At 61.7% G+C, this 25,511-nt stretch overlaps 2 protein-coding genes across 2 annotated transcripts; one reads left to right on the forward strand and one right to left on the reverse strand.

Annotated features, from left to right (window-relative positions):
• The first annotated feature begins 1,692 nt into the window (after positions 1 to 1,692).
• Positions 1,693 to 7,360, forward strand: LOC106856260 (coiled-coil domain-containing protein 183). The gene is made up of 14 exons (XM_014881480.2): positions 1,693 to 2,115; positions 2,208 to 2,329; positions 2,477 to 2,548; positions 3,235 to 3,402; positions 3,486 to 3,590; positions 3,751 to 3,858; positions 4,470 to 4,598; positions 4,763 to 4,820; positions 4,903 to 5,003; positions 5,263 to 5,423; positions 5,754 to 5,913; positions 6,023 to 6,142; positions 6,355 to 6,451; positions 7,059 to 7,360. The coding sequence occupies exons 1-14, from the start codon at positions 2,016 to 2,018 to the stop codon at positions 7,172 to 7,174; spliced, it is 1,617 nt and encodes a 538-aa protein (XP_014736966.1). The 5' UTR covers positions 1,693 to 2,015; the 3' UTR covers positions 7,175 to 7,360.
• A 3,656-nt stretch (positions 7,361 to 11,016) lies between these two features.
• On the reverse strand, positions 11,017 to 23,560 carry SEPTIN4 (septin 4). Its single transcript, XM_088177000.1, has 12 exons — positions 23,486 to 23,560; positions 18,505 to 18,804; positions 18,159 to 18,252; positions 17,959 to 18,045; positions 17,076 to 17,199; positions 16,718 to 16,852; positions 16,526 to 16,643; positions 16,101 to 16,202; positions 15,633 to 15,729; positions 15,348 to 15,510; positions 13,099 to 13,198; positions 11,017 to 12,839 (listed from the first exon to the last, which is right to left on the reverse strand). The coding sequence occupies exons 1-12, from the start codon at positions 23,486 to 23,488 to the stop codon at positions 12,780 to 12,782; spliced, it is 1,383 nt and encodes a 460-aa protein (XP_088033126.1). The 5' UTR covers positions 23,489 to 23,560; the 3' UTR covers positions 11,017 to 12,779.
• Between the last annotated feature and the right edge of the window lie 1,951 nt (positions 23,561 to 25,511).

Below are 25,511 nucleotides of genomic sequence, written 5' to 3' on the forward strand. Positions count from 1 at the left end.
CTATTTATATATTATAGATACAGAAGGAAATAAGATACTTATTTTTGCTAATAGTGGAGGAGATATCCCCAGCTGTGGCAATGCTTTTGTAGGCTGAGGGAGTAGCCTGTGCTTGGGAGCTGCTGCTTTCACATGATAAAATGAATCTAAGGCAGTGGTGGCCTCTGGCCATGGAGCCAGACAGGCTATTGTTGGACAGTAATTCCCAGCAGGAATTGTTTGTGTGTGCCCCTTTGCTTTTTAGTGCAACGGAACAATTCTGGCAGCTGTCCTTTATCCTCTGTCCTTTCTCTTGCTGCTCTCTAATCCATGCAGGGAATTTCCAGCCAGCTCCTGAGGCATGGGATATAGTTCTTGCTAATTCTGTTAAATCTTGCTGCAGCTGTGTTAAACAAATGATTTGAAGTTGAACTGAGGTATTTCAAAGAAAAGGGGAAGAGAGGACAACAACGGGGGAAGGAGACACTAAAAATACAAACCACCAGGCAAAGCAGATATGGTTCAGTGATTAAAAGCTAAATCAGCAGGAATTTGAGGAGCCTTTAATACAACATTCCTGTTTTCCATGCAGATAGCAGGCAGCAGGTGAGGAACCAGCCAGGAACATCTCTCCTGGGTGAGCGTGTGCTCCTTGGTTGCTGTTGCCTTCCAGAGACTCCCCCCTTATGTGACAGTTAAATAGAACTGGGTTTGTGCTGCTGAACTTTCCTCTGCACCTTTAACTCATTGTGTATTTCCTGGAATTTCGTCAGGAAGAGTGGAAGTCAGCTGGAGAAAGGGAGGTTTGGCATGTGAGATGGCTGCAGGGCTGGAGCATCAGTCCAAGGCTGCCTCTTGGGAGTGGATTTCTGCAGCAGCTAATTTGTGTGCACTCGTGCAAGGCCAGGATCAATTCCTTCAGCAGTACTTTGGGAGGACCTGCCTCTCTAGAGCCTGAGTTTTGCTGAGGGCAGGTGAAACAGAGATTTTTAAATGCTTTTGTTTTTTCCCTGGGGTTTAAATGCTGCCTAAGAGATGCAGGAGTGTAGTGACTGTGGCCAGGGCTCGGTTTGGAGAGCTCTGTGTGCACAGGCAGCTCCCCCTGGGTACCACCCTGAGCTGCTGCCCTCACATGCCGCTCTCTCCAGGCACACTTCGGGAAGCACTGAAGATGATAATGTTGATATTTAGATTGTCACTGGCAATTAGTACTAACGTGCCATTCATAAATATGCAGATGAGACGCTGAGCAAGAGCCTCAGAGGATATTGTGTCAGTAATACCTGATTTCACAATTCTTTAATTTCTTGGTTTGCTGTGTTTTAACACCTTAAGCACAACAGGATGGCAGGAGGTTTTACAGATCTGGTGTTCCAGAACCTGAATCTAAGCTGATTCATGAGCTTGGTGATAGGAAGGCAATTTCTTTATATAGTGTTTTTCTGCAAATCCAAACATTAAGGATTTTCTCTAGTAGAGGGAGCTTGAGTTTATTTATGGACAAATAAAGATACATGCTGGCATTTCTTGTTATGTTTGTAGCTCAGCAAGAACGGATGGTGAGCATCAGAATAAAGCTCAGGATTGGTAACCGGTTTGTCTTTGCCCATTCCAACGAGAGCACAACTCCCTGTACAACCATTTCCTGGCTAATTAACTGGAATTTCCAAATAGACAGGCATTTAAATAAGCTGTCAGCTTCCAGGAGAGCACTGCTGGTGTGTTTGGGTGCACATTTGTTTGCCCTGAAGTTGTCCTGTTCCTGGTGGGGCTCAGAATGGTCCCTGACAACTCCCACTGCCAGGACAATGGAAGACAAAGCTGGAATGCTGCTCTGCCCCCCTCCAAGAGCTCATTAATCAGTTGTTAATTAACCTGTTCCCTGCAGAGATGTTGAGGGGGCTGGGCCGTGGCTGAGCAGGTGGCAGTTGGCAGTGCCACGGTGACAGTTGCACGGTGGAGCCCCTGTGGCCACAACGCTGGGACAGCTCCCCGGGCCAGTTGGGCCTCGGCATCTGTCCCCCAGGGACCTGGGAATGGTGGGCCGAGGCATGGAGGCCCCCGGCAGCACACGGGGCCCCAAGGCCGAGCTGAGCCAGCGCAGCCAGGAGATGCGAGCCCTTGTGGCCCTGCAAGGTGCTGCCTCGGGCTGCTCGGGGCCAGGGGGGTCACACACAGCCCCCTCGTCCCACACGGTACCATTGGTACATCTGCCTGATGTCCCCCAGAGCAAGGCAGGAAGATTTTCGCTCAGTCCTGCGAGGAAAAGTTCCGGCAGAACAGGGAGCTGCTCCCCAGCCTGCAGGCGGCCTTGCAGGAGGATTCCAGTATCCTGAAATTCGTCCTGAAGGTACCGGCAGGTCCCTCCTGCTGCACCCCTGCCTGCTGCTGGCCCTGCACCCCCAGCTCCTCCAGGAGCCGGCAGCACAGACCAGCAGAAGGATGTGTCATTCCCGGGCTGACAGTGACCATCTCTCTGTCCCTCCCCTGCCCACAGTACAACAAACTCCCCATTAAGGATGCTTTCGGAGAGGGCCAGGAGCTCGTTTCAGCCACTGAGAACCTGGAGGTAACAGCAGGGGCTGGGGCTCTGGGGACACTGTGAAGAACATGGCAGTGCATGGCAGAGGGACATGGTGCCAGCACCAGGACAGCCCCACAGGACTGCTGTAGAGACACAGGGTGTTCACATTGCTCCCATGGGTCCCTTTCCACCATGGAACCCATCCATGCAGCCCCTTTGTCCCAGCAGACCTGGCCGTGCCTCCTCACATGTCCCTGGCACTGCCTGGGTTCCTACAGTTGCATCCCTGGCAGAGAGATGCTGTCCCTGCCCTTCACTGCCTGTCCCAAGGTTGTGCCCTGGTTATAAACCCATGGAGATTGAGGCACTGGGCCCATTGAGCTGCCTTTGCCCAGGGGCCTCTTGCAGGGACAGAGTGATGCTGCTGCTCTCTGACAACGTCCCCATCTGAGCCCTGATCGGTTTTATTGATCCCCAGCCCTGGTCCATGTTATGCAGAGTCCTTAAGCCCAGCCCTGCCATCAGCAGTTGCCACCTCTGCCTTACTCCAGCCAGCTCCCAGAGCGAAGCTCTCCCAGACCCCATCCTGTCAAACCAGTGACAACATCCTGGAGCATGTGTCCCCACTGGAGCTGTAGTGTCCCCAGCTCTCTACTTTGGGGGGAGTTTACTGGGCAGCACCCCCTTCTCCTGCAGCATCCAGCCTGGAAAATGGTCTCATGCCCATCCAGGTGGTCATAAAGAAGATCGAGGCCAAAGTCCACGAGCAGGTGAAGGTGTGTGACGTGCTGCTGCACCAGCTGAGGCAGTGGAGCCAAGCCAAGGATGAGCGCCAGAGGCGCCTGCAGGAGCTGCAGGATGCTGAGACGGATCCCAAGTGGCAAGAGCCACAGCTGCAGGTACCCAGGAGCCCTTCCTGCTTTAAGCCAGCCCCTGCATGGCACACGTAGTCACTGTGTCTTTCCCCCTGTGTCTGCCCCAGACCATTCGCCAGCTGGGCAATGACATTGAGAAGATGCTCCTGAAAATTCACAATGGAGAGATCGTGACCAAACTGTACCTGCAGCTGCAGGAAGTCCTGAGGAGGGTGAGCCCTTCCTCACTGGGCCCCTGTCTCACCTGCTCCTTGCAAAGGCATGGGGTGCCCAAGGGGCTGTGTCCAGGGCACACCCTGCTGATCTCCTCCGAGCCCTGTCACAGCACAGGGGACCCCGGTGGGTGATGTGCTGTGGCTCCCTGTGTGCCAGGAGCTGGTGTACCTGCCTCGATACCTGGACCTCCTGTGTGGGATGGCTGTGATGTACCACGAGGAGCTCACAGCCCGGAGTAGCCTCAAAGCCAATGATGTCATCAAGGTGAGATAACTGGGGCCCTTTCCCACCCTCCAGTGCCCACAGACAGCACCACGTACCCGGGCCTGAGAGCCTTCCTTCAGCACGGGGCAAAAGAGATGGACCTGAGGATGCCCACAGCACCCAGCAGCCTCCACAGGCCCTCCTGGGTCACCCTGTTTTTCCCTGGGGCTGGGGTCAGCCTGTCTGAAGTACCAGCCATGGCAAAGGCAGTGTGCTCCCACACCCCAGCCCGCCTTGCCAAGCTTCCTCCACAGCCTGTTTGCATGGACTGGTCACTTTTGACACTGGGCATCCCAGTAGCTCAAATCACAGATTCATGGAATCTGGTTCGGGTTAGCAGGGACCTTAAAGCTCATCTCATTCTACCCCTGCCATTGGCAGGGACACATTCCACTGTCCCAGGCTGCTCCAAGCCCCAGTGTCCAGCCTGGCCTTGGGCACTGCCAGGGATCCAGGGGCAGCCACAGCTGCTCTGGGCACCCTGTGCCAGGGCCTGCCCACCCTCACAGGAACAATTCCTTATCTTAGTCTAATACTTGAACCTAATAACCAACTTGTAGAAAGCTCCAACTGACTTGGCAGCAACTCTTTCCTTCTCTGTTACGCTCCAGAAACTGATGGCAGAGGCGGGGCCCCAGGTGCGTGTGGAGAAGCAGCTCAGGGACCAGTCCCTGGCTGAGCAGAGGAAGCACATCGAGAGTCTGCGGCAGCAGGAGGAGAGCGAACGGCAGCAGAGGCAGGTGAGCTGGGGGTGTGGGGCAGGTGAGCTGGGGGTGGGGCAGGTGAGCTGGGGATAGGTGAGCTGGGGGTGTGGGGTAAGTGAGCTGGGGGTGAAACAGGTGAGCTGGGGGCAGGGGACAGCCTGCAGTGCTGAGCCCCAGGGTGACACTGAGTGTCCTTGCAGCAAGCTGTGTCCATGCTCTCTGCAGAGCAGGACCTGAGCTCCTCGGACGTGCTGATGGGTGAGTGCCTGGCAGGGGGCAGGGCAGGGGGGTGTGGGCACAGCCACGGCCATCCCGCCCTGCTCCTTCCCTGCCACCCTAGGTGCTGACGTGGAGGCCACCAAGGCCAAGATGCAGCGCGAGGCCTTTGTGACTGACAAGATGGAGAAGGCAAAGACTGCCCTGCAGTGCTCCTGCCTCTGGGTAATGGAAAATCCATCCTGCTAAAACCTGGGGCTGCTGGAGTGCTGAGCAGCTGCGACCTCTCTGCTCCCCCCGTTTCCCTGTGGAGTTGCCTGCTCCCCCTTCCCTGGAGCCCCACAAAGGCCCTGTTTGCAGGCGGGCACAGAGCTGCCCTTCTCCATGCCCAGGGACTGCAGAGCTCCGTGGTGCTGTGACCCCCACGGGGCCCTACTGCCAGCAGGAGCACCTTGGGTTGAGCCTTTATGTCTCCCCTGGCCAGGACATCCCAAGCAGCATCCAGGCCCAGAGGAGATCCCTGGAGAACCTGCAGCAGCACATCGATGAGTGCAGGGAGAGGAAGAAGGTGCTGAAGAAGACTCTGCAGGAGCTGGAGTTGAAGCAGGCTAAACTGAAGTTTAACCAGCCTGTCAGCACCACCAGGTGCTGCTGGCCTCATGCAGTTGTGCCAACCAGGCCACCACCCTTGGGGGGAGACATGTCCCAACAGGCACCCTGACCTCCACCCCACTGCAGCCACGCACTCCTCCTGCACTGGGAGGGTTTCTGAGCTCCCAGCTCTGCTGCTGGCAGAGCACCCAAACCTTCCACTGGGGTCCCAGAGCTCCCTTTCTCCTTGCCTGGCATGGGAAGTGCCAGCAGCATGGAGCTGGGCTGCAGCTGGGGGTGGGGCCAGCTGAGCAGCTTTTGGAGCAGCTTTGGGGTGTCCTGCACCCCTCTGCAGCTGTGTGATGTGAGTGTGGCTGGCTCCAGGCTGCGGGAGGAGGAGCTGAGGCAGAACCTGAAGCAGGAGGAGGCACGGCTGGAGCAGATGCGAGCCCAGATGTTGAAGAACCAGAAGCGCCTGATCGAGTTTGAGAACATCATTGACAACCTGTATCTCTACCTGCAGGGCATCCTCATCCCTGGCCAGGTACCACGGGCACTGGGCAGCAGGGCCATGCAGGCAGGGCAGCGTGGGCACACCTGGCACAGCCACCAGGGCTTCTCTGTCCCCAGCAAGGTGGCTCTGTGTCCCCCAGGAGGACTCTGTTGCCGTGGTGGGGCTGGAGGAGAAGCTGCAGCAGTGTGAGAAGAAGCTGCAGTTCCTGAAGGAGAAGATGGCAGCCCGGCCCGAGGACAGCGCTCATGAACGCAGCGAGGTACAGGGACACCCCTCTGTGCCCCTGGGGACACACACAGGGCCCTCACTGATGGCCACCCAAGAGATCCTTCCTCAGCAGGGCCACGGGGAAGAGCCATGGCGCAGCTCAGCCCCAGATGGCACCGACCACCACAGGGTACCTCAGTGTGGCACCCTTGGCTTGTAACACCCACCTGGCCTCCAGCACCTAACCCAGGCTGTCTTTCACAGACTTTGGCCAAGGTCAGGAACCTTCTGGAGAAAAGAACTGCAGATGAAACACAGAACCTGAAGATTTCCTTCGAGGATGAAGACACTATGGAAGATGGTAGGAGAGCAGAGTGGGGACATGTCCCACAATGTCCCAGCCCTTGCCCCCTGGGATTTTTGGGAGTCCTTGTCTGTCTCCCATTGGCCCAGCAGACACCAGCTCACAAATTGCCTCCAGGTCTTGAGGCTGACCTTACCTGTGTCCAAGGCTTCAGACATGGGTGGTGGTTTTAGGCAGGTGGTGGTGTGACGAACACCAAGCACCTGCAGGAGCAAGGAGAGATGTTGTGGGGCAAGAGGGGACACCCTCATTTTCAAAATCACCTGGTTGTGACAAATAATCAGTGCTTGGTTCTTCCCGTGGATGCTCCTGGAAGAGGCAAAGAGCTTTTGGCAGCTCAGCACCTTTCTTTAGCAAAGCAGGAGCTGTGCCCAGCACGCTTTATCTCCAGGCCTTTACAGGAAGCCCCAGCAGCACTGGAGATGGGCCAAGTGGCATCACCAGGTCCCACAGGTCACCCTGGGATGCTGGGGTGGAAAAGCCCACAAGGACTCTCCCAGATCCCACGAGCCTGACAAAATGTGCCAGCTCTCCCAGGGACATGGGCACAGCAGAGGTGGCCTCCAGCCTCTCCCCAGCCCCTCCTCTCCCCTCTCCCCTCCAGACACCTTGGATTTTGAAGATGAAGACCATGACTACATCCCCAGCCGGGAGGACATCAAGAAGCAGGGGCTGCATCTGATCAGAATGAACACCAGACGTCGCAAGAAGAAGCAATAGTTTCTCCACATGAGATTTTGAGGACCTCAGGCCACCGCTTGTACCCTTTTGCTAGCAGTTTTAATAAATCAGATCTTTTTCATTCCTTCCAGTTCCATGGTAAGGCTGGAACAAGTGGTCTTAGGTCACTTCTGTCACTCAGAACACGTTGGGATCCATCCTGAGGGGTTCTGAGCTGGGTTTGGAGGTGGGGATGGGCTGGGTTAAGGACAGCTTCTGTCCCTGGAGCAGAGCTGGGGCTGGTCTGGCTTTCTCCCCTTAGGTGCTGTGGGGTCAACACCTTCCCAGGATCTCTGACGCCCCAGGAGCTGGAGCCTGTCTGAGCCAGTGATGGGGAAATGTGGGGAATGGCTGAGTTCTGTGGGGCCCCCAGGGTGAGTGTCCTTGTGTCCATGCATGGGAGCCCCGGGACAGAAAGACCCAAACCTGAGCTGAGCCCCCAGCCTGGACCCTCTCCCATCCCTGCTCCTGCACAAACGTCCTGCAACTCCTGTCCTGAGCTTGGAGCAAGCCCCAGGAGTCACCCGTGGGCTGCAGGAGGGTCTGGCAGTCAGGAATGTCCCGGTGTGACCCAGGACAGCAGAGCTGCTCTCCCGGCTGGGATCCCTGCTCCTGTTGAGGGGCACAGCCACTCCTCTCGTGCTGCAAATAGATGGTGCTGTTTGTCCGAGAGCAGCCGGCACCGAGGGGCCCTGCCTGTGCTTCAGGACAGAGAGACAGGACAGGGACACCTTGTCCCCTTCCCCAGGGCAATGTCAGCGTCAGAGCAGCCTTCCCCTGCCTGTTCGGCTCGGTCCCTGTGCTTCGGGCTGCCATCATCAACGACATCACCACCGAGGGGAGGAACGGCTGCTGCTCCCAAAGCCTCTCAGCACTGCGCCTGGTGGGGTTTGTGGGGTGGGCATTATCTTCACAAAATACAGCACAACTTCAGGTTTTTCAGGGAAGCTCCAGAAATAACATCACATGTTAGTAAAGGCATCTCATGGAGCTTCCCAGAATCCACAGCCACAGGTGGGCTCTTCTGCAAGTAAAGACCAGGCTGTAAATGCATATCCATCTGTTCATGTCGTGTTCTTGTGTGCCCACCACAGCCTCACCACCCCCACAGGGAACAATTCCTTCCCAATATCCCATCTATCCCTGCCCTCTGGCAGTGGGAGCCATTCCCTGTGTCCTGTCCCTCCATCCCTTGTCCCCAGTCCCTCTCCAGCTCTGCTGGAGCCCCTTTAGGCTCTGGAAGAGGCTCTGAGGTCTCCCTGGAGCCTTCTTTTTTCCAGGTGAACACCCCCAGCTCTCCCAGCCTGAGAAATGTGTCAAGTTCTTGGTCTGGTCTTTCCACACTGGCTATGGGGAACAGGGAAGTGGGAAAAGGTGTGGAAGAGCTGGAGGCTCCAGCCTGCGGCCCATTTTCTGGCTGGAAGGTAATTCAGGGGTGTTTTAGCTGCCTTTACAGAAGAGGCAGAGCAGCATCAACGGGGTTTCATTTCTCTGAGCTCCTCCTGCACTGAGCAGGGGATCCAAGGACTACCTGCTCCATCAGGAGCATCCACTGGATGTGTTCAGACACTGCATCCCAAACCCTCATCACAGCTGCCAGGAGAGGGGAAGGGCTGTCACCCCCAGCCAGCAGCTCCCGGGCATGCAGACAGAGCTGGGTGCAATTGGAATGACTGCTCCTGGCTCCCCTGGATCCAGGAGAGACAGAGCTGGGCACAATTGGAATGACTGCTCCTGGCTCCCCTGGATCTGAGAGAGACAGAGCCGGGAATGGATGTGACAAGTGGAGAAGAGGTGTGAGAGAGAGGAGAAAGAACCGTAGGCAGTGCCTTGGTTTCTGGATTTTAAAAGATGGGAAAAGGTGTGGCTGCATTTTCCTGTAGGGGAAAATATCATTAATTATGTAAGGAACAAATGAATAAGTAGGGAAGGGAAAGGGAAAAGAGAAAGGGAAATGGAAAGGAAAGGGAAAGGGAAACAACGGAACTGATGCCACCTGAGATCTCATTAGGTGTCAGGCATGGATGGCACAGCCCAGGGAAGGAGATGAGAGATTTCTATTTCTGCCCCAAGAAACCTTTATTCCCTTCCTCCAAGCTCAGCTGGAGCTCCAGCACGGATGCTGCAACCAGTGCCAGGACTGGTGAGAAACCGAAAATAGGACATTGGGGAATTGCATGAAAGCTTTTGCCATGTGGAAATATCAATCTCTGCCTTGGGAAGACTGGGTTTGAGTAGGTTTGGGGCTTTTTATTTTTAAAGGTGTGATGAAAATCACATGGAATGGAGTGCAGGGAAGGGTGGGCACAGCTGGGGCTGTCACTGGAGTATCTGTGCTGGGTTTTATCCTCTGGGAAAAGGGGAACCGGGTAAATCAGCCAGTCTGGGGCCAGAAGCAGAAGCTCTGCTGGTTGTTCTGGAGACAGAGAGGCAGCCAGGGGATCCTTCTTGGAGCTGCGAAGGTGGGATGTGGGAGGTTTGTGTATCCCAGCCTTTGGGGTAAGAGCTGCTTCCAGCCAAGGAAGCACAAACATTTTCCATTCCCATATTGAAAAGAGGGTTCATGGGGGGGGTGGGGGGTTTGGCCTGGTGAAGAGCAGGAATTGGCATCACAGCCACAGTGGGGCTCAGCACCCTGGGCCAAGCAAAGTGAGACTGAGGCAGTGCTGGGAAAGGAGGGAAGGACTCCGAGGAGGTGGGGTCCATGCTCTGACCCTCATCAAGGGGAGAGGTGGCTGCAGCAGAGCAGTGGGTAGGGCTGGCAGGTCTCACAAGACGTCTCTTCTCCACAGAGACCATTTTGGGCCTGCTCTACCAGCTCCATGTCTGTGCTGGGATGAGCTGGAGGCAGCTCCAGAGGGGTCTCAGGAGAGCAGAGCAGAGGGGGATCATCCCCTCCCTCCCCTGCTGCCCACCCTGCTGGGATTAGCCCAGGAGACACTTGGCTTCCTGGGCTGCCAGTGCCCATGGCCAGGTCATGACCCGTTTGTCACACACCACAACCCCCAGTTCTCCTCCACAGGGTGCCATCCCTCATCCATCCATCCATCATCCATCCATCATCCATCCATCATCCATCCATCCATCCACCCACCCGTCCCCAGTCTGTGCTGACCCTGGGCATGGCCCTGCCCCAGTCCCTGACCCTGCACTCAGCTGGGCTGGATCAGCCCAAGGGCTCTGTGAGGAGGAAAGGGAGGGGATGCAGGGGCAGGAGTGGGATATTCGGGTGCAGGGTGGGATATTGGGGTGCAGGTGGATGATGCCCATTGGGAGGCAGCTGGAGTTGCAGATCATCCATCCCTGTGCTGCTCTGCTCACCACTCCTGCTGCTCCACCCCAGCAGCTCCAGGGGGACCCGAACTGGGGTGGCTGGGCACAGGTACTGGTGGTGTCTCCTGGCAGGGCCCTCCCCGGGGGGGAAACAAGGGTGCCCAGGGGCAGCATGTGGAGGGCAATTCCATCCCTGGTTCAGGCTCTGCCCTCCCCACTCCCATCCCAGCCCCACACCAGCAGCACCCAGCACCCCAGGGCATGTGAGAGGGGGAGACCCCTCATCCCAGAGCTGGATCCCAAGATGGGTGTCCCTGTGAGCGCAGCACAAACCCCCCATTATCCATTTTGAGCCTTTTCCAAGGGAACAGGAACTGGGATCAAGAGGCCACAGGGCAGGCCACCACCAGCTTGAACATGAGTGCCCAGGGCTGTGGGATGGCCAGGGCTGGGAAATGTCCAGAGCTATGGGATGTCCAGGGCCAGGGGATGCCCAGGGCCGGGGGATGCCCAGGGCTGGGGGATGTCCAGGGCCACAGGGTGCCTCATTTGCTGGAAGCCACGCGGGGTTGCAGACAAGCCGGGTCAGCCGTATTTATTGAGAACGGTTGTGGAGGGATAAAAATATTTCCACTACTCTATAAGAATTTATAAACCTATACTCTCCGATCTGTTAATAAACGCCTCTAGGACTGTCATGCCGGGGAGGGGCTTCTGTAAGAAAATAGCGACATTAAAAAAAAGGAAAGCGCTAAGTATTCCCTGCAGGGCCCTGCCCGGGGGGGCCCTGCCCACGGGGGCCACGGGACCCCCTGCTGGCACGGGGACATGGGGGGCACAGGCCGGGGGCTGCCCTGGCACGCTGCAGTCCCCAGCCCCAAGCCCCGGCTGGGCACAGCCCCCGCCAGCCACACCCCACCCGGGGGACCCCGACTCGGGGGGCCCTGATGGGGACAGGACACATACCCACGGCAGCAATGGGGATGTGTCCCACTGATCCCAGTGATCCCACCACTCCCACTGATCCCACTGCTCCCAATCCCGCCTGCATCCTCACCATCCCCTGTGGGCTTTCCCATACCCAGGAGGGGGTTGGGATCCATCTCCCCAGGGATGCTGTGAGACGCGTCCAGGGCTCACCCTGGGGACACAGTGGGGCTTTGCAGGGAGCAACACAGCTGGGGACATCCTTGGGGACACAGGGACACTGCACAGAGCCCTGCAGGGTGGAGACATGGCTGGGGACGTCCCAGGGAGACACAGGGATGCAACATAGCTCTATGGGAAAGCAACGCCGATGGGGACAGTCTTGGGGGGGACAAGCTGCAGTGCTCTGTTGGGCAGCAACACCAACCAGGACATGGTGGGGAACATGGGGACACCACAGGGGACATGGGGACATGCAGCTTCTTCGCTGAGAAGCAACACGGATGGAGATGTCCTTGGAGAATACACAGGGCTGCTGTGCCAAGAAGCAGCAGGGACAGGGACATCCTGGGCACACAGGGACACCACGGACAAGCAAGTGGCAGCAGGGGCCAAAATTCCAGCCAGAGCTGGTGCTGTTGCCATGGGGTAAGAGGTGCCACGGGCACAGGACACTCATTATTGCTTTACAGGGCCAGCATCACAGCGGGCTGGGGGTGCCCAGCCTCTGATTTGGGGTTCAAGGGATTTTCCCTGGGGTAATCAACTCCCCAGTGCTCCCCGTGCCACAGCCCTGCTGTCACTCGGTGGGGACAAGGTGAGGACACAGGGCTAGACACTGACAAGCTTCAGTCCCCTTGCTCTGGTGCTGGCATGGAGCAGGATGGTGACTGTCCATCCGTCCCCTCTATTCCCTGTGGTTCCTAGGAGCTGCTGTTCCTCCATGCCCGCCAAGGGGAACAGCCCTGTCCCCCACAGCAGGGTAGCTGGGGCCCTTGGGGGGCTGGCATCTGTGCCCTCCTTTCCTCTTCCCTTAAGCCAGGGCCAAGATGAGCATAAAGATTGTAAGCAGGGAGCCTGGGGTGACGTGGGGACCAGGCTGGTCAGGGCCCTCCCCAGAGCTATGGAGAAACAGGAAACCAAAGCTTGTGGGACCAAGCTGTCCCCAGAGAGCAGGGGGACCTGAGCAGGGGACTCCGGGTTGGGTGCCCTGTCCCTCGCTGTCCCCTCGCTGTCCCCTCGTGTCCCTGCAGGCGCTGGGCGGTTGGATAAGGCGGTGCCGCAGCTTAAGGTGGTGGGTAGGTGTTGGTACCGAGTCTGGCAGCGGGGCCGGGCAGGTGGAGCGTGATGTAAACATTCCTGATCCGGGGCCAGGAGGAGGACGAGGAGGAGGAGGAGGGACGGGCTAGTGCGAGTCCTTCATCTGCTTCTGGATCTTCTGCAGCATCTCCTGCATTCGCCGCAGCTGGAAGGGAGCAGAGGCGGGGTGGGGGATGGTGCCAGGCCCCAGCCACGCAGCTCCCGTGCAAATGGGGCTCGGGCTGAGCATCCCAGACAAACTGGGATCGCCAAGAGCTGGGGAGGAGGGAACCCTTGGATGCACCTCCAGACCCTGCTGGTTGGAGCAGCAGCTGCCAGGATGCTGCAGGAATGGCTCCTGTGCCATCCCTGGGGCTGGGGGAGTGGGGATGGGGCTCTGGAGGCTCAGGCTGCCCCACACTCACCTCCTCATCCTTCTCCCGGATGAGCTTTTCCGTCTCCACATCCGGCACCGGGGGGATCACAGGGATGGGGAAGTCTGTCCCGCTCTCTCGGGTCAGCTTGCTGTGGGCAGAGAGAGGAGGTGAGGCTGCTGCCTCAGCCCCGCCGGGGACATTGCCCCGTGGGTGCCCCAACTCCTGCAGGTCCCCAGCACCCCCTGAACAGCCTCTGGGCCCCATGGCCACCATCAGAGTGGCATTTTCCAGCCAAGGGAGATGTGAGCAGTTCCACCCACACACCCAACCTTCCATGCACCAACCAAGGGAGGACCCAGGGAACTTCCTCCACACCTTCCCATTTTTGAGAGAATCCCAGTGGGGTTGGGGTCACCTAGGCCAGTATTTTTCCTGCTGCTTTAAAACATCAAAACTATGGCATCTTCCCTCTGTCCCCTCACCTCAGGTTGGGCTCTCCAGGTCCTCCACTGCCCTGCCAGCCCCAGGGACACCCACACCCTTCTCTAGAGCCCTTGCCCCCACTCAAGCCCATTCCTGCTGGAGAGAGCCAAGAACATCCCCCCGAGGCCACGCCACCACGCAGGACCAGGGCCAGCCCAGTCGATGGCTTCTCCCATGCCCACGGCACTGGGAGGGACCAGCTCTCCCAGCCGTCCCTGCGGATGCCACGTGCCACCCCAGCTGGTGACAAGGCTGGGACACCATCAGCGGCTGGCAGGGTCACGGGTGCTGCCACGTGCCACCACCACGCGGCCCCTGTGGGCAAAGGGTGATGGACACGGGTGTGACATGGGTGTGACACGGGCAGGACAGGCCAGCCCTGCCCCACGGGGTCCCCTGTGCTGGGGGCTGGGCCAGGCCCAGGGTTTGGCTGCCTCTGGAGCCGCTTTGGAAGGCCCTGCCGTTGTCTCGGCTGTCGCCGTGGGGAGCACGTGGAGCTCCCGCCAGCCCTGGCAGCCACACGAGGCACCAGCAATGGCGTGAGCAGCACAGGCGCTCAGCACCCCAAAATCGCATCCCCGGAGGGGCAACACGATGGGGGCACCTTTCCCTTGGGCAGCCTTGGGGGCTCAGTGCCACCAAGCAGCGACACATCCCCCTAATCTGGGTGAGCCGGGGTGACACCACCAGCACACAGCCACAGCGTCCCTTGGCATCCCAAGGACAGCTTGTGTGGGACACAACTGGATGGCCACAGGGCCAGAGTGGGTGGCCACAGGGCCGGCTCACCCCGAGGGCGGCTGCCTGGCCCTTGCACGGGCACAGAACACCAAGACAGCGTTGGGTACCAACAAGCACTTTATAGAGGGGCTGGGGGATGGCAGGGGATGGAAGGGGGAGCAGGGCGGGGCCCAGCACGGCCCCGGCCAGTCCCGGCTCAGTCGGCGGAACAGTCCCCGCAGCACAGCCTCAGCACGGAGGGATGGCTCCTGCCCCGGGGCACACAGGGAGACACACTTAGAGGTGCCTGGAATAGCCACTGCCAGCCCCCCCAACAGCACAGCTCCAGCCCCCCGGCACCCACAGAGCTTCCACTCACTCCCACACTGCTCCAACCCCCGGCTGGAGGGTCCCACCGAGGACCCTGCTTGGGGGAGCTCCCTCAGCACCTCGGGGTGGCTAAAGCTGATGAGGGTGCCGTGAATTCGGCTGATCCACGAGCAGAGCCCCAGCACCGGCTTCTGTTGGACTCCTGCTCTGGCGCCGGGATGCAAGGGCCCCCTCCCTGTTGGAGCATCCCCCCAGAGCCAGTCCCAGGGGGATGCAGGATCTGCCTCAGTGCTGAAGCATCCCCCGCGACACACCCAGCCTAGAGGCGACACAGGGTCCCCCTTGCTGCCAGAGCCCACCCTTGGCCCCCACCCCAGTCCTGGGGTCACAAGGGATACCCCTCTCTGCTGGGACATGCCCCTCAAACCAGCCCCAGCTCTGGGGAGATGCAGGGTCCCCCTCGCTATCAGAGCATCCCCCCAGTCACACCGGGGTCACACGGTGCCCTTCGCTGCTGGAGTATCCCAGCTAAGACAGACCCAGCCTCGAGGGATGCAGGGTCCCCGCACTGCCGGAGCATCCTCCGCCAGGCACTGCCAGCCCAGGGGCACAGGAGGGGCCCCTCACCACACTGGGGCTCCCCAGCACAGCACCGGGGCTCCCCGGCACGGACCCACGCGTGGCTCTGACTCGCCGACACCGCCGCTCGCAGTGGGTGCGGTCACCCCGAGCAGAGGAGCCCCCGGCCCAGCCCCGCCCCGTACTTGCGGTTCCGCTCCTTGACCACCATGCGGGTCATGCTCTGGATGCACTGCGTGCGGTAATTCTCGTAGTGCGTCTCTCGCGTCACGTCCTTCAGGTCCTGCATGTGCGTCCTCACCAGCATCGTCCGCAGCTTCACGAAGTCGCAGTGGGACGGGTTCTCCACTGCGGGCGAGGCGGGGTCAGGGGGCCACAGCCAGCGCCCCGCCTGTCGCCAGCCCCGGGCTGCAAGGGGCGGGCCGTGTCCCCGTCCCCGTCCCCAAAGGCCAGGGACAGCCCAGCGTTACCTTCCACGATGCCCCAGGGGTAGAGGCGCCCGCGGACGCGCCGGCCCTTGGCCTCCACCACCGTGTTGCTGCCGATGACAGCGAAGGGGATGCTCTCCTGCAAGGGCGTGGGGGTCAGCAGGGCCCTGACATGACCCCCCCTGCCAGGACCCAGATCCCTCCACGTGCCCTCCTCGGCTGTGTCCAGCACCCATTTGCCAAGATATCCCACAGCCCAGCTGTGGAGAGCCCCAGTGGGACAGCAGAAGTCGTGGAATGGGTTTCTCCACCCGAGTCCCATCCCACCAAGCTGCAGGTATCACCCGGGGGATCTTGGTGACGTTCTCTGGGTAGTGAGACATGTGCCAGCCCCTCCATGCTGGAGAGCTTGCGTGGCCCCAAAGGGTCCTGCAGGTACCCCAGGTGACGTGTTCTCCCAGCCACGGGGCTCTGCCCCTCCAGTGATGGAGCTGGAGGGGCCAGACCCACCTTCAGTGCCTGGTCCTGCAGCTTGAACTCCTCATCCTCGTCCGAGTCGCACTCAGGGAATTGGTAGATGCGGATGCCGTAGTGGTCGATTTCCTCCCGGATCTGGAGGCAAACAGTTCCCTGAGGGAAGGGCTCTGGCCTTGGGAAGGGTGTGGGAAGCACCACACAGGGCCAATGGCTCCCAAAAGCCTGTTCCCACCAGACCAGCTGTCATGGACACCCCCCAGTCCTTCCAACCCCCAGGTGAGCCCTGGGCAGGTGTGTCCTTGGTTGCCATGGGGGCAACACGGTCCTCTACAGTGCTGCGAGCTTGGAAAATGCTCCAGGGCAAATTCCAGGCAGGAGATAGATGGAGACCCACCCCAGGGCACTCCCATGCCCAGGGACCTGCTGGGACAGCTCCCAGCCAACCCACCTCCCCTCACCTTGTTCTTCATGCGCTCCACCTCGGCGGGGGTCAGGGTGTCAGCCTTGGCCAGCACGGGCACGATGTTCACACGCTGGTGCAGAGCTCTCATGAATTCCACGTCCAGGGGCCGGAGCCTGCGGGTGGAGCCTGGTGAACCCCGTCCCAGCGAGCCCCAGCCCCAGCCCCAGCCCAGCAGGGCTGCCCATACCCGTGGCCAAAGGGCGAGATGAAGTAGATGCAGCAGTGCACTCGGTTGTCCTGGATGTTTTTCCGGTTGAGGCCGCTTTCGTCACGGAAATACTGCTCGAACTGCTGGTCGATGTAGTCAGCCACCGGCTTCCAGCTGCAGGAACAGATACAGAGTCCTCTGTGGGACACCCCTGCTCTCTGTGGAACCCCAGCTCAATACCTCCCATGGCCCAGCACCTAAGCCCAGCTTAGGAACAATGGGCATCCCACCCACCACGGGGTGTCTGCCCTGGGGAGACCCCCACCCCATGGCACTCAGCATCCCACCCACCACTAGGTGTCCTCCCTGGGGACAGTCCCCAGTCCGTGGCACTCACCACTCGGTGTTGTTGACGGCGTCCCCAAAGCCTGGTGTGTCCACAATGGTCAGGCGCAGCTTGACCCCCTTCTCCTCGATGTCCACCACGTGCTTGGTGATCTCCACCGTCTGCGTGATGCGCTCTGTGGGGAGGGACACATCACCAGGGGGGACACCAGAGAGGGTGAAGGTGACATGGGGAAATGCTGTGACCCCCGGGTATCAGCCCCCACCCTGGGGGCTGGGTGACCCAGCATACACCATGCTCCAGCTCAGGAGGGGATGCTCCACTCTGTGATCCCCACATGTGCACCCATCCCTTGGTGGCTGTGCCACTGCCACCCCAGGACCCCAGCTCAGGCAGCACAGGATCTGCTGGGGCTGGTCTTGCTGCAGGAGCATTTCAGGTGATCCCACAGCTCCAGATTGCATGTGCCCCTTCACCCCAGGACCCTCCATGTCCCTGCATCCCCAAGGATGTTCCTGCTGCATTGTGTTTTCTGGCTTTCACTCCAAGCAACGGAAACAAATCAAACAAACCCCTCGAACTCCTGGGGATTTGGGCAAGTTTGGGCCATTTCAATTCAAAAAACTGGCTGCAGCTGAACTGGCACTGTGCCCCAGGTCCTGACTGTCCCTAGCCTCCCTGAAATGCTGCAGCTCCAGCCAATCACCACAAGCCAGGGCTTGTTTTCCCCGTGGAAATAAAGGCCCCATGGGGGGTCCCCATCCTGTGCAGGGGGGTCCCCAGTGCCAGGGGCAGCTGACAACACAGCATATGTCATTTCAGGGGAGCCTGGCCGGGCAGGGAGACAGGCTGCAGACCCCAGGAGCATCCCTGGGCTCTGCCACTGCCCAGGTCACCCAGGTCACCCCTCTGGGCCGTGACTGTCCCCCCTGACCTTCAGCGTTGAGCAGCTTGCGGTCCCTGTACATGTCCGTCAGGAAGAGGCTGTTGACCAGGGTGGATTTGCCCAGCCCGGATTCCCCTGAGAAAGCAGGACAAAGATTAAGGGCTGCAGCCAGTGTCCCCCCTCCCCAGTCCAGGCTGCTTGGGATCCAGAGTGGGGTCAGCACCCCCAGGCCGGCTGGATCCCCGTACCTGCCACCATGAGGGTGAAGTCGAAGCCCTTCTTCACTGACTTGCGATGCACCTGGTTGGGCAGCGTGGCAAAGCCCACGTACTCCTTGTCATCCTGCAGAGGGCAGAGGGGACGTGGGACAGGGACACCACCAGCCCACTTCCTACCCTGGAAAGCCGCCCCCTGCCCGCCTTCCCCCCCACCCCCCACCGCTCACAAAGGGATTCCCATTCCCAGGGTTGGAGTTCCAGAGGATGAGGCCATGCCTGCTCAAAGCCTTTGTGTTCACAAGATGGGAACATCCTCCATCCCGCAGCCCCTCGTCCCATGTGTGTGTCCCCCCTTCCCCATGGACACGTCCTGCACCTCGGAGGAGTCGTAGGGGTCCAGCTGCCCCCAGGGGCTCCGCGGGCGGTTGGGGCTGGGGGGCGGGGGGGCAGCGATGTGCTGCTGGAAATCCAAGGGCCGAGAGCGGGAGAAGATCCTGGCGTCCCTCTCGTCACTGGCTTCGTCTGCGGGGACCCTGGCCACGCTGCCCAAGGGGTGGCCAGGCTCCCGCCGGCTCTCTGGGACCTCCACCTTCCTGGAGCTGTCAGCTGGTGGGCAATCCCGCAGGAACTGGGTCAGCTCAGCCTCGTCCGAGTCCTCCTTCAGGAAACGCTTTATCTGGGGACCAAGGGAGGAGGTCACACTGGTGGTGGCCGTGCCAGCCCGAGATGACACTACCCAGCTCAGCCTCACAAACTCCCAAGCTGCAGCAGCCAGACACATGCAGCCTAAAGGTGGCAGGGATGGGAGGAGAGATGGGACACGGCCACCCCAGGGGACCAGCCACCACCCTGGGGACAGCCACGGGGACAGCCACAGGGATGGCAGTGGGGACAGAGGTCGCGTGCACCTCAGGCGCTTACGACTTGCGGCGTGTGGACGGCAGCCAGCTCCTGGCACTCTGGGGGACAGGGGTGGGCACCTTCCCCCTGGGCACCCCGCCGCTCCTCGGGGTCTTCTGGGGCAGCCAGGACCCCCCCGCGCCCCATGGCCTGCCAGGAGGACAGGGAGGGGGCCGGGAGGAGGCAGAGACACCAAGAGATGAAGAGCAGTTGAGGGGGTGACCCGAGCGGGGCTGCAGCCAGGGGAAGGTGGCAGGGGTCCCCTGGTGCCCCCCGCCCGCTGCCTGTTCTCAGGGTGTCAGCACTGCCCATGGCACAAGGGGCCCCGTCCCCGCAGTCCCAGCAGACAGCCAGGGCAGGGGACCCGGCCGAGAGACGTGACCAGGACCCCGACAGCTCCTTCCCCTGGCTCTGCCCGGGCAGCAGCGCTCGGCAGAGCTGGGGGGGACAGGCACAGCCGCCCCCGAGCTGCTGCCCCGTAGGGTGGCGGGGCTGGGATGAGGGACGGGAACGCCGGGATTGGGATGGCTCCACATCCTGTTTACAAGCGATGGCGGGAGGAGACGAGTTCCCAAGGGCACGTCCGGCAGCGGCTCCCGTGGGACCAAGCCCTGCTGCCAGCAGGCACCAATGTCCCCAAGGTCCCAAGGCGACACCAGCCGCACGGGCAGTGAGACCCCAAACGAGAGAGGGGGAGCCCGTGACCCTGCAGGTCCCAGCTGGGGGTCGGTGCCCCCCCCAGAGCCGGGTGAGTTCCCTCCGTGGGGACACGTGTCCCCTCCGCCGCGTCCCCGCTCGCTGGCGGGGCGGGCAGCGGTGCCGGCGGCAAGGCGAGAAGCGCGGAATTAGCGGGCTGGAAACAAGGTCACGGCGCTGCGGGGCTGAGCGCTCGCACGCCCGGCCCCACTCCCGCTGCCCCCGCTGCCCCCGCTGCCCCCGCGGCCACAGTTCGGGACCACGGGCCCAGGCTGGAGGACAGCAGGTGGCCCCATGGCGGGGCTGCGGGACCCCCGTGCTCCCCTCTGCCCCAGCGGGTCCCGAGTGCTCGGTGGGTCTCCATGACCGCAGCACCCTCTTCCTCACCGCCCTTGACCTGGGGGGCCTCAACGCCAGCCCGCAGCACAGCACATCCCGGCCGGGGACACTCGGGGATGGGAGGTGATGCCACCACCAGCGGCGAGCACTTCCAGCCTTGCTGCCGCTTCATCCCTCGGGGCTCCAGCCCTTTGGGGCTCACCCTGGTTCCCCATCCCCGGAGAAGCCGATGACCTCGGCAGTGCCGCGGCACCGAGATTTGTGCCGCATTCTTGGGGGTCCTGCAGAAAGCGCGGCCCCCGGCAAGAATATCTCTGTCCCAAGGACGGAGGATCAGCTGTGGCACCTTCCCGCAGAACCGGGGTGGTCTATGCTCTCCACCCCCTCTGCCCCTTCTCTCGCCCCGTCGGGGACGGGCGTTGCCCCCGTACCTCTTGCCCAGGCTGCAGCTCGGGGCAGGTGGCCATGGCACAGCCGATGTCGCCCGTGGCCAGCAGAAGATGCCGAGTGGCACCGGCTGCGCCGAGGGCTGGGGAGCAGCATTAGCATAACTCCACCCTGGGCAGGCTTCGCGTCGGGAGCCCGCGGCACCCAGGGGCCTGGCACGGCCCCTGAGAGGGGCACGGGAGGGAAGAGGGACCCCCGGGCAGAGCCAAACACAGCTCCTACCCGGCTGTGGAAATTTCAAGGACCAGTCATCATTGGCCAAGAGAGGTCCTGAGGGGCTGCAGGACCACCACCATCATCACCAGCACCCCTGGGCTGAACACAGAGATTGGCTACAGCCCAGGAGGACGCTCAGTCCTTAGAAACGCCTCTGTCCCAGGACAAGAACCCGCTTCATCCTGGGACGAAACTCTCTCCGTCCCGGGACAAAATGCCCCTCCATCCCAATGCACACCACGTCCACTCCAGCTGCCCACCTGGAGCATTCCCCAGCAGGGCTCCACAGCCTCTTTGAGGTCAGAAACCCAGTTTTCCCACACTTTTGGGCCTGACAATTAAAGCTTTCCCACGTGGCTCCAAGCTCTTGCTCGAGCTGGGCCTGGCTGGCAAGGACCCAGCCCTGGACTGGGAGAAGTAGGAATGCTGCCCACCACAGGGATCCCAGGCAGAAGCTCCAGCATTCCTGCCTCGGCTTTCCCGGCTCATCCCTGGGAGGCGAAGGGTTAACAGTGCCCCAGGAGGAGCCGTCGGTGGCAGTCAGGGTTCCCCAGCTGTCACTTCGGGGTCACCAGGGACGGTGATTCACCTTGATGCGTGTCGAGATGCATCAGAGCAGCTCAGGCGCGAACCAGGCTCGCTCGGCCGCTTTCCAAGCGTCCCGGCCCGCACTCCCGGCAGGAGCAGGGATTTACGGCAGCGAGAGCCCGGGGCTGTGCCGGTGCCCCCGTAAGCAGATTACACACGCGGCTGAGTGCAAGCCGGCCTCACACCCGGGCTGTCAGCGGCCCCGCAGCCCCACACGCGCCGCCTCGTCCCCGCCTGTCACTCTGCATTCCGTCCCCGCGCGGTGACAGCCCGAGGGATGCGGCGCGAGGGGACACGGGGGCAGCGGGCAAAGCCTGACCTAGGAAAGCCACCGGCTGCCCCTGAGCACCGTTCCACGGGTACCACATTACCATGGGAGGTGTTTTCCCAGCCTGCTCACGCAGGGAAAGGAAGGGAACATCCCGGCGAGGTGCTGTCCCTACCGCCAGACTGACAGAAGCGTTCCCAAGCCCTCTAAAGGTGACACCCAGAATGCCACCCGCGGCATAGCCACGGTGCCGCTATGGCTGAGCATCCTAGGCACAAACGCTGTCCCAAAGGCACGAACCCCACGCAGGACAAGCCCCCAGCGAAGCCCAGCGCTGCCTGGACCAGGCCAGCTCGTTCCCAGGCAGACAGGACCTGGGCTGTGCCTGCTCGGCCCCGCCTCTGGGTGCACGGGATGCTCCCGCCGGAGAATCAGGGTACCCCCAGTTCTGCCATCCCACCCATCAGCAGCATTCCAGATGGAAAACCGAGTCTCCCAGCAGCTCCAAGGGGAGCAGGGCGCTGGATGTGGGGCAGGCCCTGGTGTGGGTCCCTGCTCTGGGGCAGGGGGTCAGCCCCAGGCAGAAGAGCAGGGGGAATGAGAGCCACAGCCCGTAGTGCAGCAGCTCGTCCCTCTCCCGCAGGGAATCCTCCAGCTTGAAGGACATGTGAGCACCTGAGCAGGGACCCCAGGATGTGACCATGAGCAGTGGCTCCCTGTGAGCTGGGACATGACAGCGAGGCCTGCCCTGGCTGGAAACCAGGCGGCATTTCAGCACATGGGGCTGGGCAAGATCTGACCCACTCCGACCCGGGGGGACGGAGACCCGGGGGGGACCAGTGCTCATGCTGCTCCTCCGGGCCAGCTGAGAACTGCTTTGGGGACAGAGGGACGGGGGCACCGGTGGCAGGGACACTGGCTCCTCCTCTGTGGGTCCTTCTGGAGCACCTCCAGCCCCAGCTCACCCCACGTGCACGGCTGAAGGAGCCCAGCTGCCCCCGGTCCCCCGCTGTGACTGCTGTCCCCCCCGCGATGTTTCCAAGGCTGATGTGTGCATCCCAAAGCCACAGTCTGGAGCCTGTCGGGAAGGCGCTCCGTTGCGACACGCTCCGCCAGCCGCCCTCCTCTCTGGTTTCACTGCGTCCAGCTCCGGAGGAATGTGCCGGGCTGGTTCCCACGGCGGCTGCCGGGGCAGCGCGGCCGCAGCGCTCCCCACCAAGGCCACTTGTCCCAGCGGCCACAACCCGGTGCCACGCGAGCCACGCCCGCAGCCCTCCGTTCTCATACCCACCCTGGACATTGCCCGAGGTCCCCGCGGAGACGTGGCCCAGCCGGACGGCTCCTGAGGACCTGCCACCACCGCGGAGGAGTGAGACAGAACGGGAGATGCAGGACAAACTCCCGCGGGCTGGGAATGCCAGCGGCGTTGCCGGTGAGTACAGAGCCGGCTCTATGCGTGTGACGGTCCCGGCCGAGGGCCCGGCCAGGCTGGCAGTGCCACCAGCGCCGCAGCCCGGGGACCTGCCAAGAGCTGGGGACCGATGTCCTGCAAGGAGCGACGCCAGAGCAGCTCCCACTGCCCACGTAAGGACACCCGTGGGGGGAGCTCAGGACGGGGAGACACGCAGGTAACGCTCCCGAGAGCTGCCCTCCCGGATGCCCCGGTGAGGGGCCCGTGGCCTCGCCGCCTCCCCTGGGCAGGTGCTGCCCCGCCGCCAGTGTCCCCCCCGCGCTCCGCTGCGGCACCGGCGGCCCCGGTCCGCTCCGCCCCCGCGCACCGTCACCTTCACGGAGCGCAGCGGGCTGCGGGAGCGGGCCCGGGCTGCGGGAGCGGGCCCGTGCCACGGTGCGGGGGTGCAGGGCAGCCCGAGCCGGGCCGGTCCCATGTCCGCGCCGGCCTTACCATGGCTGCGGCGCCGGGCGCCGTCCGGGAGCGGCGGCTGCCGATGGGCACGGCCGGGCCCCGCCGCGGATTAGCAGAAATAGCAGCGGCGGGGGTGGGGGCGGCCCCGGGGCGGGGCGGGCGGGGGCCGGGCGGGGCGGCCGCTCGGCATCACCGACAGCGGCACCGGGCACCGGCACCGGCACCGGCATCGGTAACAGCGCCTGGCACCACGCGCTGCACACAGGCACCGATATCGGCATCAGCACTCCGCGCCGGCACCGGGGCAGAGCAAGGTACACCGGGCACCGGCACCAGCATCGGGCACCGGGCACCAGGAACAGACCCCGCACACCGGGCACTGGCACCATGCACGGGGCACCAGCACCGGGCACTGGGCATCAGCATCCAGCCTTGGCATTCGGCTCCGGCATCAATACCTGGCAGCGGCCCCGGTCACTCGCTTTGGCAGCTGGCGCTGGGGCCGGGCACCGTGTGCTGGGCACCGGGCACTGGTTCTGGCACCATTCACCGGGCACTGGGAACTGCACAGTGGCACGGGGTGGTGGCACAGGGCAGCAGCACCAGGCACAGGGCTCCAGCATCAGTGCTGGGGCACCAGCACCAGGAACAAGTCATTGCAGCAGGGCCAGGGCACCAGTACCAGGGACAGGGCACAGGAACCGGGTGCAGGGCAGGAGTGCTGGGCGCTGTGCATTGGCAGTGCCCGGTGCAGGCAGTGGGTACAAGGTCCCAGCACCAGTTACTAGTGCAGGCGAGAGAGAATGGCCCCCGTGTCAATGAGTGACCTCCTGAAAGTGTCACCAGCACCGGGCATTGCCCTGCAGGTACCAGGTACTGCACAGGAGCCACTGGGCTCCACAGCAGCCACTGTTTTTGGGGAGCACTGGGCACCAGTGTTAGGTGCTGGGAAAACATCCCAGCACCACACATCCCACACCTCCTGCTGGGTACCAGGGACTGGCGACTGTACTGGGCACGGGTCCCCGAATCCCAGCCTCCCAGCGGTCCTTCTGCAAAATCCCAGCCTGCTTCTCCCTCCCGAAGCCCTTCCTGGGGCTGCTGCTGAGCCATCCATGGCGGGTGGGCTGGCAAAACGACCCAGACACCCAGCTGGCTGTGCCACTGTCCCCATCCTCACCCCCATCCCACCTCAGGGATGGCAGTGCCTTCCGGGCTGCCCCCGGCCCCGAGCCCATGTGAGTGGCAGTAGCACGCGGCCGTGTCCCCGTGTCCCTGAGGGCAGCGAGGATGCTGTCACCGCGAGCAGGGTTGCCCAGGGCGCTCGTGTTCCGGCCATGAAAGGGGTCGCGGTGGCTGCTCCCCGTGGCGAGCAGCTGGCAGAGCTCAGCTCTCCCCAGATTTCAATCTCCAGGCCAGCTGCTCTTCAGGACTGTCCTTGTCCCACCTCAAACTCACTCCAAGCCAGGGAGCTGCCGAGGTCACATGCGCTCCCAGCACATCCCTGCCATAGTCTTCTCCTCCCTTGCCTCAGTTTCCTTGCCCGTGAAAAAAGCCAGTGGTAATTCCCCAGGAGAAAAAGACGGATCCAGCCGTGTGAAGCTGTGTTACTCCACAGGACCATCTCAGCCTTGTCCCCAACCTTGTCACTGCCTGGAATCTCTTTCCCTCTGATGTTATAGATCCAGGCTGTGTCCAGATGGCTCCACATTCCCTTTATTCCCATAAATAACCAACACGGCCTCAGAAAGCACCGGTGGCCACCTCGACCCTGTATTCGGGTGGTCCAGGCTCTGCTCTCCCAGCATCTCATCTTGGCCGGCTGGGGGGTCCAGGCAGGGGGCAGGTAGGGGCAGGCAGGTGAGGGTGGCTGTTTACATCCCTAATCCCCACTGCCAGCGCTTTCTTCCAGGATTACCGAGGATTAGGAGCTCGGGGGCTCCAGGAGCTCAGCCCGGGCTCTCCCTGCCCTTCAAGGAGCAGCGCTGAGCCCCGCGGGGGTGGGAGGGCACTGCCAGCATGAGCCGGGCGTTCTCAGCCCGGCACTGCTGCGCTCAGATGGGTA

Source organism: Sturnus vulgaris, chromosome 21, assembly GCF_052056855.1.
Source record: "Sturnus vulgaris isolate bStuVul1 chromosome 21, bStuVul1.hap1, whole genome shotgun sequence".
NCBI classification, from domain to species: domain Eukaryota; kingdom Metazoa; phylum Chordata; class Aves; order Passeriformes; family Sturnidae; genus Sturnus; species Sturnus vulgaris.